Source organism: Hordeum vulgare, chromosome 2H (genome assembly GCF_904849725.1).
Source record: "Hordeum vulgare subsp. vulgare chromosome 2H, MorexV3_pseudomolecules_assembly, whole genome shotgun sequence".
Taxonomy (NCBI): Eukaryota; Viridiplantae; Streptophyta; class Magnoliopsida; order Poales; family Poaceae; genus Hordeum; species Hordeum vulgare.
The window spans coordinates 231,210,234-231,221,515 of NC_058519.1; the positions used below are offsets into that span (position 1 = coordinate 231,210,234).

The window sequence follows — 11,282 nt, forward strand, 5'->3', positions numbered from 1 at the left end:
GCACAAGTTTTCCTGTGCTCTGCTCTGTTGCATTAGCAGCAGCAGACATCAGAAGCAGCAGCTTCAGGTAGCAGCGGTTTTAGCGCGCAGCAGTAGTAGATGTAGTGCAGCAACGACAGTTTAGAGCAACTGCTCGCAGCAGAAGCCCCTCCCCGTTTTCGTTCCTGCATGTGCGTGTGTGTGGAGGTTCTACGAGAGCTAGCAGCAGCGTAGTCGCCGGCACTTCTCTGTCCGTCAGATAAGCCGCTGGTTTTACCTTGTCTGGTATGGATCCCCTCTTGAGCAGAACACCCCATCTAGCCCGACTGGCAGCACGCTTGCGGAATGACCTTTGAGGTCATGGGTTCGATTCCCCGCGCCCCCTTTTATTTCATGTGTGATTTTTCTTCGTGTGCATTACAAGAAATATGTCAACTAACGACCTTTTGTTAGTGACACTCGCAGAATTGGTCGTAAATCTTTGACCATTTGAGAACAATTGGTCGTAAGCTGTCCGGAGGGGTCCTAACCTCAAAAACTAACGAGCTTTTTCATCAAAAAGGTCGTAACTTCCTTACTGGAAAAGGTCATAAAGCAGATAGCCCTGTTTTGCTGCCTAAATTGTAGCTAATTATGACCAATATAGATGGTCATGGCTATGACTAGGTGCCACATCATTAGTTTTGCCTACGTGTCATGTCCATGTGTTATTTTTTGCCTAGTTTGTGAAGCAACCTACTATTCTGTCATTCCAAAAAAATTGGAAAAACTCTGATAAATACTTTGGATCATATATTCCTCAAATATGTGAAAACCCTTCCTTCCATAGTTCGAAAATAATTCAGCAATATTCATTTTCCTATTCTGTTTAGAATAGCACTTTGTGAAGGAAGTGTTATTTCTATTTCTTTGATGACCCTCACATTTTTGGGCACTCTTTCCTATCCAAATCATTGCCTCATGAAAACTTTCGTAACCATTTGCCTAGTAAATCTTTCTCAACAAATTTCCAAAGTTTGTGTTCAGCTAACAGCTTTGTGAAGGAAGTACTAGATAGGAATATCCTGATGAGTTGAATTTTTTCCACATCTTCTATGTACCCAAAAGATAGCTCCCCACAAAATTTTAGCCCCATCTAACAATCCATGTGAGCTGATTATCCAATCTTTGTTTCTGGTAATATTTTTAGTTTGTGAAGCAACTACATTTTATATTGCTTTATAGTTGATGAAAATTTACCATGTAATAAAACTGGCCATATAACCTCACTCCACCAAATTTTAGCTCATTTAATTCATCCAGTTTCCCTCAATATTTTTCCCAATATTCTGTTCACTAAAGAGCATTGTGAAGGAAGTACAATTTTTGTTTATCCAAATTTTACGAATTTTTCATAGTGCCTTAATGTGCCCAAATTATTTTCCTCCTCCAAATTTCAGCTCAATCCAATCATCTATGTGAGCCCAGTTTCAATTACCAATTTCTGTCGAGATTGACACATTGTGAAGGAAGTGTCACTTTGGCATGTCGAAATGGTATAAATTTTTTATAGTGCCTTTATATGCCCTAATGAACATCATACACCAGATTTCAGCTCAATCCATTGATTCATTTGATCCCAGCTTCTATATCCATATTTGTGCATAGTGTGGTACTTTGCAAAGCAAGTGTCACCTAGGTTCATCCGTTTGAGCTAAAAAAATTGCAAGAGAGTCTCCTTAGTAGATGATCATCCTCACCCAAAATTTAGGCTCATTGTCTATGTGCATTACCCGCACCGCTAATCAAGCACTTGGCTACTAATTCATGTTTGAGCTTAGTTCGGTCTCCTCGTGAGATTGTTCTATTGTATTCTTCTTCCTGACACCTACCGAGGGAGTGTCTAACCCACCAGACATGCCTATTCCATCCAGAATGCGTGGCAACGCAACGGTAACGCGGAGACAACGCGGCTCGCATGCAAGTTCACGCGCTCTAGAGTTGGGGCCGTCGACCACCATCCAAACCACGGCGTCAAGCCACCACACCATGTAATTATTATTAAATATATACTGATGTACCTATAAATAATTTTTGGGAAAAATAAAGAGCAAATTATAATGCAGCTGCAGTTCAAATTTGACCCGCTTCCTACTAAATCGGCGACAATTTGTCTTTTTCACTAGAGGTGGATAAAATCTTTTAACTTCCAACCATTCTGTCAATTGTACATTAAATATGACCTAGTATTTTAGAAAAATGATTTGGTACAATTTTGAAACAAATATATGGTAGGTCCTTGACAAAAAAACTCATTTCGGGCACTTGAAAAATGGAAAATGAATTTTTCATACAAGGAAAATGAAAACTTCCTTAATCAACATTGTTTGCCATTCGAATATGCACCCTTGTGCATAATATTAGATCGTTTCAACAAACTATGCCATGAATGTGACCATAAGATTGATCATTTGGCTTGAAAGCCATGAATCTTCACACACGATAGCCCATTTCTGAAAACACTTTTTTAAAATAATCACTGTATTACAAGTTATTATTTTTCCTGGTAACTTGGTCACATATTATGACACAACGCGAAGGTTTTGCATTTTTTTGATTTTTTTTAATTTGTTATGCCCATTTCAAAATGCGGTCGAAACGTCGGGCATGACCGTTCATAGCTAGGGGTTGAATTTTGCCAAATTTTTGTTGGATCTTTGATTAAACACATACTTCTTTACCTAAAAATGATTTCAGAAAAAAATCATGAGAAAATTATGAGGCACCTCTAGTTCAAATTTGACCCGCTTCCTACTAAATCGACGGCAATTTGTCTTTTTCAGTAGAGGTGGCTAAAATCTGTTAACACCCAACCATATTGTCAATTGTAAATTAAATATGACATAGTATTTTTTTTAAATGATGGAGTCCAATTTTGCAACAAATATTTCATAGGTTCTTCACAAAAAAATCAATTTTTGCCACTCGGAAAATGATTAAAAATAGCTAGAAAGATCAGAAATGCATACAAATTGGTCCTCATCCGTAAAATGTGGTCTAACTTTAGTGAAAATTTGTGTGGTGCCTTTTGAAAAACATTTTTGATAGATACTTCACAAATTTTCCTCTATTTTTAGTACTTCAAAACTATTTTCAATCACTGATTTTCCAAACCAATCAGAACCATTCCCACGGATCAATGACATGGCGCCCATCCATCCATCCATCTCTCCATCACACATCCATCCAATCATCCATCTATGTACAGAAAAAAAGCTGGAAACGAGATACCCCACCGGCAGCCTAAACTGGCAAACACTAGTTCACAGCCTCGGATCCCCCCATCCCACCCTTCCTCTCCCCGCCGCTCCCCCCATCGCACCGCTACCCTCCCTCCCGTTCCTCTCCAGGCCGCATCCCATCCCGGGCGGGGTGTCATCTGCGTCAACCCACCTGATAGCCAAAGAACCAAGAGAGACGAGGGATGAGGGGTGGCGGGCGGGCGCGGCAGAACGCGATCCGATCGGGCATCATGGTGCTGGGCGCCGCCGCCTTCGCCTACCTCTCCTACCGCGTCGGGTTCAAGCCCTACCTCGACCGCGCCCAGGAGGCCATGGACTCCCACCACGCCGCCGCTGCCGATGCTTCCGCCTACGCCTCCTGGGAGGACCAGCCCGACCTCCCCGGGGACGGCGACGGCGGCCTCAGGCCGTCCAGGGACCCGGCCGCCATGCTTCGCGACTGACACCGCCTACCTTCTCGGGCCTCGTCAGATCCTCGGGCTTGTTGTGGCATTTCGCTGAACACTCTGTGAGCGGATAATAAAATGCACCGGAACTGTTTTCGGCAACGCAATCCTCCCCCACCCCGTGCTGTCTTCGCTGGTATGGTATGGTTTCAAAGTATTTTTTATCATCGTACACTCAGCTCACTCAAAACCCACCTGCGTTGCAAATGCCTCCTCTGCTCATGCATGTAGCCTGATTTGAATGAACATGTTGAAAACATGATTGATGGTTCTAGTTGACCAGATTAAATAAATGGATGTGCAAATTATAGGACCTCGAAGCAGAATATCTTCTACAGTATGTAGGTTCCAGCAACATTGTTGCAGATTTGCGTGATCCTAACGGGAAAAATCTCGTTTTCTTGTTGCCTCGTGTTCTTGTTCCGATTCCAACTTATTGACGGTAGCGATGAATCCCCTGTCGTTGCGGTTTGTGTGGTGTAGAGATTTCTTTCTTTGGGAACTTGAAGAGAATAGGTCTAAATGAATAAGTTATAAGCATCACTCTCCCTGGCGTCAGTGCCTAGATTTGTTTTGTTATAGTACTTATGCAGTGTCTACTATTGGGAATTGGAACACAAGCAAAACATTAGTTTGAGAGTTGCTGCACACAGAGTAAACATTATGCCAAATGCGAACTGCTCTACTGATTTCATTTCCCGTAATTTTGTCCTTATCCAGGCGACCCGACTCGGTGTGGCGCAGACCTGCTCGGCGACGCTCGCCGGCAACCACCTGATGCGGGACGCCGCCGCGCTCCCGGAGACCGTAAGTGCCAAGTTTTACTTACTACTCTCACCACAGACTATGAACTGTTGGTAGCGTAGCTGAGTTGGAATGGTCCCTGTATCTGTATGGTAACGTTAGTAATGGTTGCTGAGGACGAGCAGGGTCACATGGTCAGTTTCAGATGTCAATATATCCTCCATTCGAAAACCAGGATAAGTAATTTATTTTCGTTTCTAACCAGCTAGCTGTCGAGCCTCAATGGCTGCAGGATTTTGCTCGTTGCTGTATTTGCTCAGCAGGATCAACGTGCGCTAATTATTGTCCTAAGGACTTTTATGTCCCCTGATAAGGAAGACCGTGTTAGATGTTTCCTCCACGGTCCAGGCACATGTTGTAGTTAAAAGTTACTTCCATCGTATGTACACTAGCCAATGAAAGAGTAGGAAATGTTAATTACCCAAGTAGCATGGAGGTAAGGATTGCCGCACAACATTTCTAGCTATTTATAACTAGTATGGTTGTGCGAAGACGAGTGTATATATAGCCTAGACTATGTCATGTTGTAGCCGTTGACGCTTGATTTGCAAGTATTATGTCGCTTGATCCAGCAAGCACCAGAGTTGGTGTACGTACCTATATAAACAAACATAGGGCACCGTATTAACAACACAACAAAATGATTCATCTTCTTCCAAGCAAAAGGATTTCGCAAATCCAAAAGAGAAGCGCCCTGCAACCTGTCGTTGCTTCCATATTTTTGTTTAAAAAATAGAGGAACTATCCTTTTTGGTTTAGGGAATTGCGAGGAAATTCCTGAACTGATCTCTTCTTATTTTTTGTTGCAGGTGATCCATGGCGAACTTGTTCCGTTTGTCTCATGGTTCTGCCTACGTGTGTGTTTATGTTGTTGTACATCTATTTGTTTGTTGTTCTGTTTGTCCCATGGTGTTTCCTTCTACTGGAGAGCGGGTGAAGGTGGAGCCACTCAAGGAGAAGGGGTCAACATGGCCGTTGTGTCGCGCTCGCCCACCTTCGACATCGCCAGGGACTTCATCGATAAGATCGAGCTCCAGCCCATGTTCGTCGCGCAGGTGAACCTCGCCTGACAGCTTGTTTGCGTTTAGCCTGCACTTTACCTTTCTCTCAAGAATTCAGTCAACTTGTTAGGAATCAGCCTTGTGATGTAGAAGTAGCTAAAATTGGGCATGCACATGGTGCAAAATGGTTCTTCGATGCGCCAACCATGGAGCACATTGGAAACAGATGTTTTCAAGTAAATGTTTTCCTTCCTTCGATTTGACGATGAAAGCCTTGAGCTGAATGGGCAGGCCCTTGAGAATGTTGGAAGCTGACCTTAGTATTTCATCTTAAGCTTAGTACACAATAAACATGCCTTAAGACTCACATAATATAGATAGAAACACGTACAGATTAGAGGCATGTTGATGGAGGAAATTGGCATGCCAGCAGAATTTTGTTAGCAACTTAACTTTAAACATGCCAGTAGAAGTTAGAGGATCGGGGCTTGAATGTTTACATGTGCTGGAGCAGTAGCTGCCAATTCTTGTAACCCCGATGTAGATGGTTGATGCCGCTCCCTCTCTTTCTTTTGTTTTTGTAGGAGAGGGCAGCCGTGGTTTCCTCACGCAAATGTTGCTCTGTTTCCCGACATTGATGATGCTCGCTCTCTGCTGTAGGTGATGCTGGATGGTGATATCAGCATGCACATTGAGTAGATATATACGTGTTGGCTGTTCTTGTAGTTTTATGATTTTCATATTCATTAGAATCAAGTAGACTTAATTTTGCATGACTAAATTTTCTAGTGTGGATATATATTGTCAAGTTTCCTAAAAATCTCAGTGTGCAGTTCTGCATGTTTCTGATGTGAAACACCTATGTATGGCTAATCGTTTAGATGATACAATTTCCTAATGTTGAACTTTTTCTTAACTAATGAAGAACTCCCCTCTTTTTGTTAGTAATAGATAGTATCTGTCAGTTTTGTTCAAAAAAAAATTCTGAATGTTTCTGATGTGAAAGCATATTTGGATCATTAGAACTCTGCATGACTGTTTTCTCACTAAATGATGATCGTTGGTGTTGACTATTTTCCGTAGTTATCTGAATTGCATGTTTATTTGGATCCATTAGACCTTTTCATGATTAACTTAAGTTTGGATTTATATTATTTTCACAACCTTCCTCGAAGGCTCGAGTGAGACTTTGATGTTTGTGAATGTTTTTGACATTGACTAGATATATTGGTGTTGACTATTCTTGTACTTTGTTTTCTGATGTGCAAGTTTGTTGGAATCTGGTTCTCTTCACCTGCTCCTCTCCTCCTCCTCGGCCTCTGCTGCTGCTGTGCATAGATATGTTTATTTATTTGAAGTATGCGTATATTAGCACCATACTAGTATTAAAATTATGTTGACCGAATAATATCTCAAATAGAACATGAGTTATGCTGCATTAGTTGGTTCCTAAATTAGTACAAAAGAAAGAAGGACTTGAACTTACGCTAGTACTGATGAATATTTCTTCTACATATCTTATACCAAAATTAATTGGATCACTAATTCTGTTTTCTACCTGATTGTAGTTTTCGTTCATTCTGTTTTCTACCTGATTGTAGTTTTCATTAATTTTAAAATGTGTTTGTGATTGCACATGCCATATTTCTAGTTTAGGGAGAACAACGAGACTCTTAATGGTTACATGGATGGAAAATGGGATGTCACATTCGATATGTGCACGACGAGGAACCTGTTTACTTGGATCCACCATTGTCTAATGTTTGATGTTGTGTACATCTTATTCTTATTTTTTGCACAGGTGAAGTACAAATCCAAGTGTGAAGCTATGAAGCGTATTAAAAAAGAGTAGTATATGTATTGTAATAGTAGGCATATCTGGGTTGTGGTGTAGTATAAATTAAGATTGTAATAGAGAAATTTATTCTTGGTTTGGACGAATTTCATTTGCTCCCTAGCCTGTTTGAAATATTGATTGTGAATGTGATTTGAATACCTATGAAATGGCAATTTGACAAGGGGGACCAAGTTATGATATTTATTTGACAAAAATTGAAATTTCTGACGTGTGGGACTAATTTTGAGATCAGCATGACATGTGGGACCAATCTGACTAGTGGGACCAGTACAAAAATAAAGTGGCCAAAAAAGAAAATCAATAGAAAGTAAAAGGCCGCAACCCAAAATAAAAAAAGGCTAAAATGTTGGGGATTATTGGGCCAGGCCCATGCAGCTAAGCAAAACAAAGAGAGAGAAAACATAAAATGGGCTAGATTAATGGGCTCTGCCCATTTAAAACACCGAATTGGACCGGGCTGATTCTATGCCACGTGAGCTTGCCATGTCAGATCCGACGTGGCACGGGGCTGATTGCTAGTGACCAAAATAATTTCAATGCTTTCGTTTGGTCGTAAAATCCTACGACCAATCCAGCAAAAAGGTCGTTATAGTTCATTAGAGACCCTCAGCTTTTGACTGTTTGTTTTTGGTCATAAAAAGATCGCAAATGGAAATCAATGACCATTCTGTGACCAATATTGAAGGTCGTTAGTTGAGATATTTCTTGTAGTGGTGGTAGATTTGCGCTCACACTTAGGTTACCTTGCAGGATGACTTTGTTAGTGCAGCTAGGAGTAGCTAGCCCAGTGGTGGGGGTCGATTGACCCACCGGCGAGGTGGTGGGTACGAAACCCCCCATGGCCTGTTTTTATTTCTTGTGTTGAGGTACTGTATGTTGTGTTAGTGTGGCTGATAGTGGGCCACATGTCATGTAGTGAGGGGGGCCTGGCCACTGCCACCTGGGTCCCCCTCCTCATAATATCTTTCCCTGATATTTTTTTTATTGTTTGTGAATTCCTTGTGCTAAACAGGGCATATTTCCATTTCTGAAATGTCTAGATATGGACTTGCCAAATTGGGCTGGCTCAAGAACAGTTCCTGTTCTTGACAATATGTTTTAGTTTGTTCTGTGCTAGATTTTCTTCCATTGTTTGAGGTGTTTTTATGAATGCAACATGGGCGGTATGATATATGGATTTGGGATAGAAAATCCCAATGAATCCGATGGTGTTGTTGGTTTCTGATTTTGAGAATTTCTGTAGAAAGTCCCCTTGTGGTGAGGTGGCAATGGTTTTATCGATGTAGGGTGGTTCATGTGGATGGTTAGAGGTAGTGCATGCTTGCATCATTATGTGTGTGGAATCATATTCTTTCTGGTATTTATCTCCTCCTTGTTTTCTTTTGGGTACAAAATGGGACCTGAAACGAGTTCGAAGTGTCTGGTGAGTTCGTGCAGGAAGTTCAGGATCAGTTCCACTCTGAAGAGATCACAGGCAAGATGATCGTGACCTTGACACTGTTTCTAGCTTTTTATGCTTAGTGTTACGTTTCCTTCATAACATCTCCGCCGCCTACCACATGATATATAGGCCATCAAACATTGCCATGAAACCTCAAACACCTCCCCTCCTAGCAAATATTGTTTGGCTAAGTTAGGCTTGCTCAACCACTCATTGTTAGCGTTGCTAGTTGCACATGCCAGCTGGTCCATGTGATAACATGGGGAACTTGATATCACCTTACATAATTGATATTTAATTGATATTTACTTAAAGCACCTATATACTTGGTAAATAACGGAAGGCCTAGCCTTTTGTTGGGTGATTTGTTCCGTTGTTGCCGCCTTAGTTTCGGCTACCGGTGTTTTATTCCAAAACTGAGCGCTCCTAACACGTTCGGGGTTGTTATGGGGACCCCCTCGATAAATCGTATAGTGTTAAGACTTGTCTGGCAGGACCCAACTTTGGTGTTAATCTGGTAACAACTTAATAATTAAATGCATAGGTAATAGCTACCCCAAGGAATCTAATCAACCCCCCCCCCCCCGGACCGGTGCTCCTCATGAGTGTTGGTCCAAACTAGAGCACCTTGCGGGGCCAATCCGAGGCAACTCGAGTGATCTCTATTAGGCCACTGTAAGCTTCGCTTATCTGGCGTGTCCTGAGACTGAGATACGTGGCTCTTATCAGGGTCGTCGACCTGTCAGGTGGTCTTGCTGGACTTGTCTTACCTTAACGATATATCTTCCGCATCGGAATTCCGGTGAGACTTTGGGTCTTCTCAGAGTTGAGGTTGTCCTCTAAGGAATCCGACGAGATCACGAGTTTCGTGGTAGAGGATAACTATGCGTACTTTGGTAATTTGTGATGGACTAGTTGGAGCACGCCTGCAGGGTTTAATCTTTCGGAAAGCCATGCCCGTGGTTATGTGGCAAATATGGATATTTTGTTAACATCCGGTTCTAGACAAGTTAAAGTAATTCAAATAAAACTTGCCAACTGAGTGCGTAACTGTTACTGTTTCTTTCAAAGCTCCTTCTCTAATCGAGAACATGGTGGGCTTATGGATGATGTAAGTAGGTGTTCAGGATCACTTAGTGATCAACCTAGTCTCTGACCGTCTTACATAGTCCAACATATGTTAACTCTGTTCATTGTAAGATAGCCACCATATATGCTTAGGGTGCTGCAAACTCAAACACTTATCCTACCTCACCTATTTAACTTAGTTAGACTCAATACCAAGGTCATGAGATTGCTGAGACCTCGTGGCTCATAGTTTACTACCAACACCCGTAGGTAGAGGTACCCCGGATGCAGGACTTCCCAATGACAACCAGCTGAAGTGGGAGTTCGATGAGGATAGTGGCAGGCTGTATGTGACTTATCCTGAGTACTAGAGGCGCATGGTTGTGATCGTGGGACTAGCAAAATGGGATAGCATATTTTGTCGTTTATCTTGTCCGTTGTCGGACCCTATCTTATGTATGATTAATGAATGCTTGTGTGGAATGTAATTTAGCATGTGGCGAGTGTAAGCCGAATCTTATACTCATCTCTCTATTTATGTATGGCATTGTTATCCTACTTGCGAAACGCTTAGATGGGACGCTTTCCCGTTTTTGAGGCCTCGCCCCCAAATAAGGAAAGTGTTTCATCTTGTTCGTTACACCACCACTCCGTCATCCTTAGGCCACCCCGAGCCCAATGAGTTGCACTACAAGTTCCCCGTGAGCTTCCTAGTGTTTCCTCTTCACCCGATTCCATGGACGGCGAGCCTTTCTCCCAAGCACCTTCACAAGACATGGGTGCACGAGCAAGCTCATGGAGCCCCGTTATTGCTTCCTAGTCCGTCAACATGAGCTCATGCACCGTGCAATGTTGTCGTCGCTGCACCTATGAGCTCCTTGCTGCTGAACTTGTCACCATCGGTAACCCCGGCAACCCCCGTGGGCTCTTGAGAGTTCTCGTCGGTACGTATGAGCTCCAACTTGCTATATAACTAAACCCGACCCGAACCATCTGCGCACGGCGAGTTATGAGACCGTTTGTCGCTGTTCTTGGTCGCCCGTGACTTAAACCGAAGATGATGGCATGACATGTCGTTAGCCGATAACAACCCCACTAATTAACCCGCCCAACATTTCATGACACGTGAGCCAACGTTTGTTAATTAATTAGTTAGCTTAATTTTAATCCAGTTTAACACCGACTCTATCATAGGTAGACCATACTAGTCATATTTGACTTTGGTCAAATACTAACACCAGCTGACGCAATATAGATTTTTCGATTAATATAAATAAAAATGGTTTATTTAATTCTAGAAAATATTCAAAACTTGAAAATTCATAACTTATAGTCCATAACTCCGACGAATATAATTTATATATGAAAAATGATCTAAAAAATCCATATAATGTGTTTATGCTA

General features: G+C 42.0%; 1 protein-coding gene across 1 annotated transcript; it reads left to right on the top strand.

The window, feature by feature from the left end:
• Window positions 1-3,351: 3,351 nt before the first annotated feature.
• On the top strand, window positions 3,352-7,548 carry LOC123425954. The gene is made up of 4 exons (XM_045109731.1): window positions 3,352-3,847; window positions 4,427-4,513; window positions 5,320-5,565; window positions 6,096-7,548. The coding sequence occupies exons 1-4, from the start codon at window positions 3,785-3,787 to the stop codon at window positions 6,147-6,149; spliced, it is 450 nt and encodes a 149-aa protein (XP_044965666.1). The 5' UTR covers window positions 3,352-3,784; the 3' UTR covers window positions 6,150-7,548.
• Window positions 7,549-11,282: the final 3,734 nt, after the last annotated feature.

Coding starts and splice junctions, on each gene's coding strand:
- LOC123425954 (XM_045109731.1), top strand. CDS start 3,785: ATGCACCGGAACTGTTTTCGGCAACGCAATCCTCCCCCACCCCGTGCT. Junction 3,848..4,426: donor GTGCTGTCTTCGCTGGTATG/GTATGGTTTCAA, acceptor GTCCTTATCCAG/GCGACCCGACTCGGTGTGGC. Junction 5,566..6,095: donor AGCCCATGTTCGTCGCGCAG/GTGAACCTCGCC, acceptor TTGTTTTTGTAG/GAGAGGGCAGCCGTGGTTTC.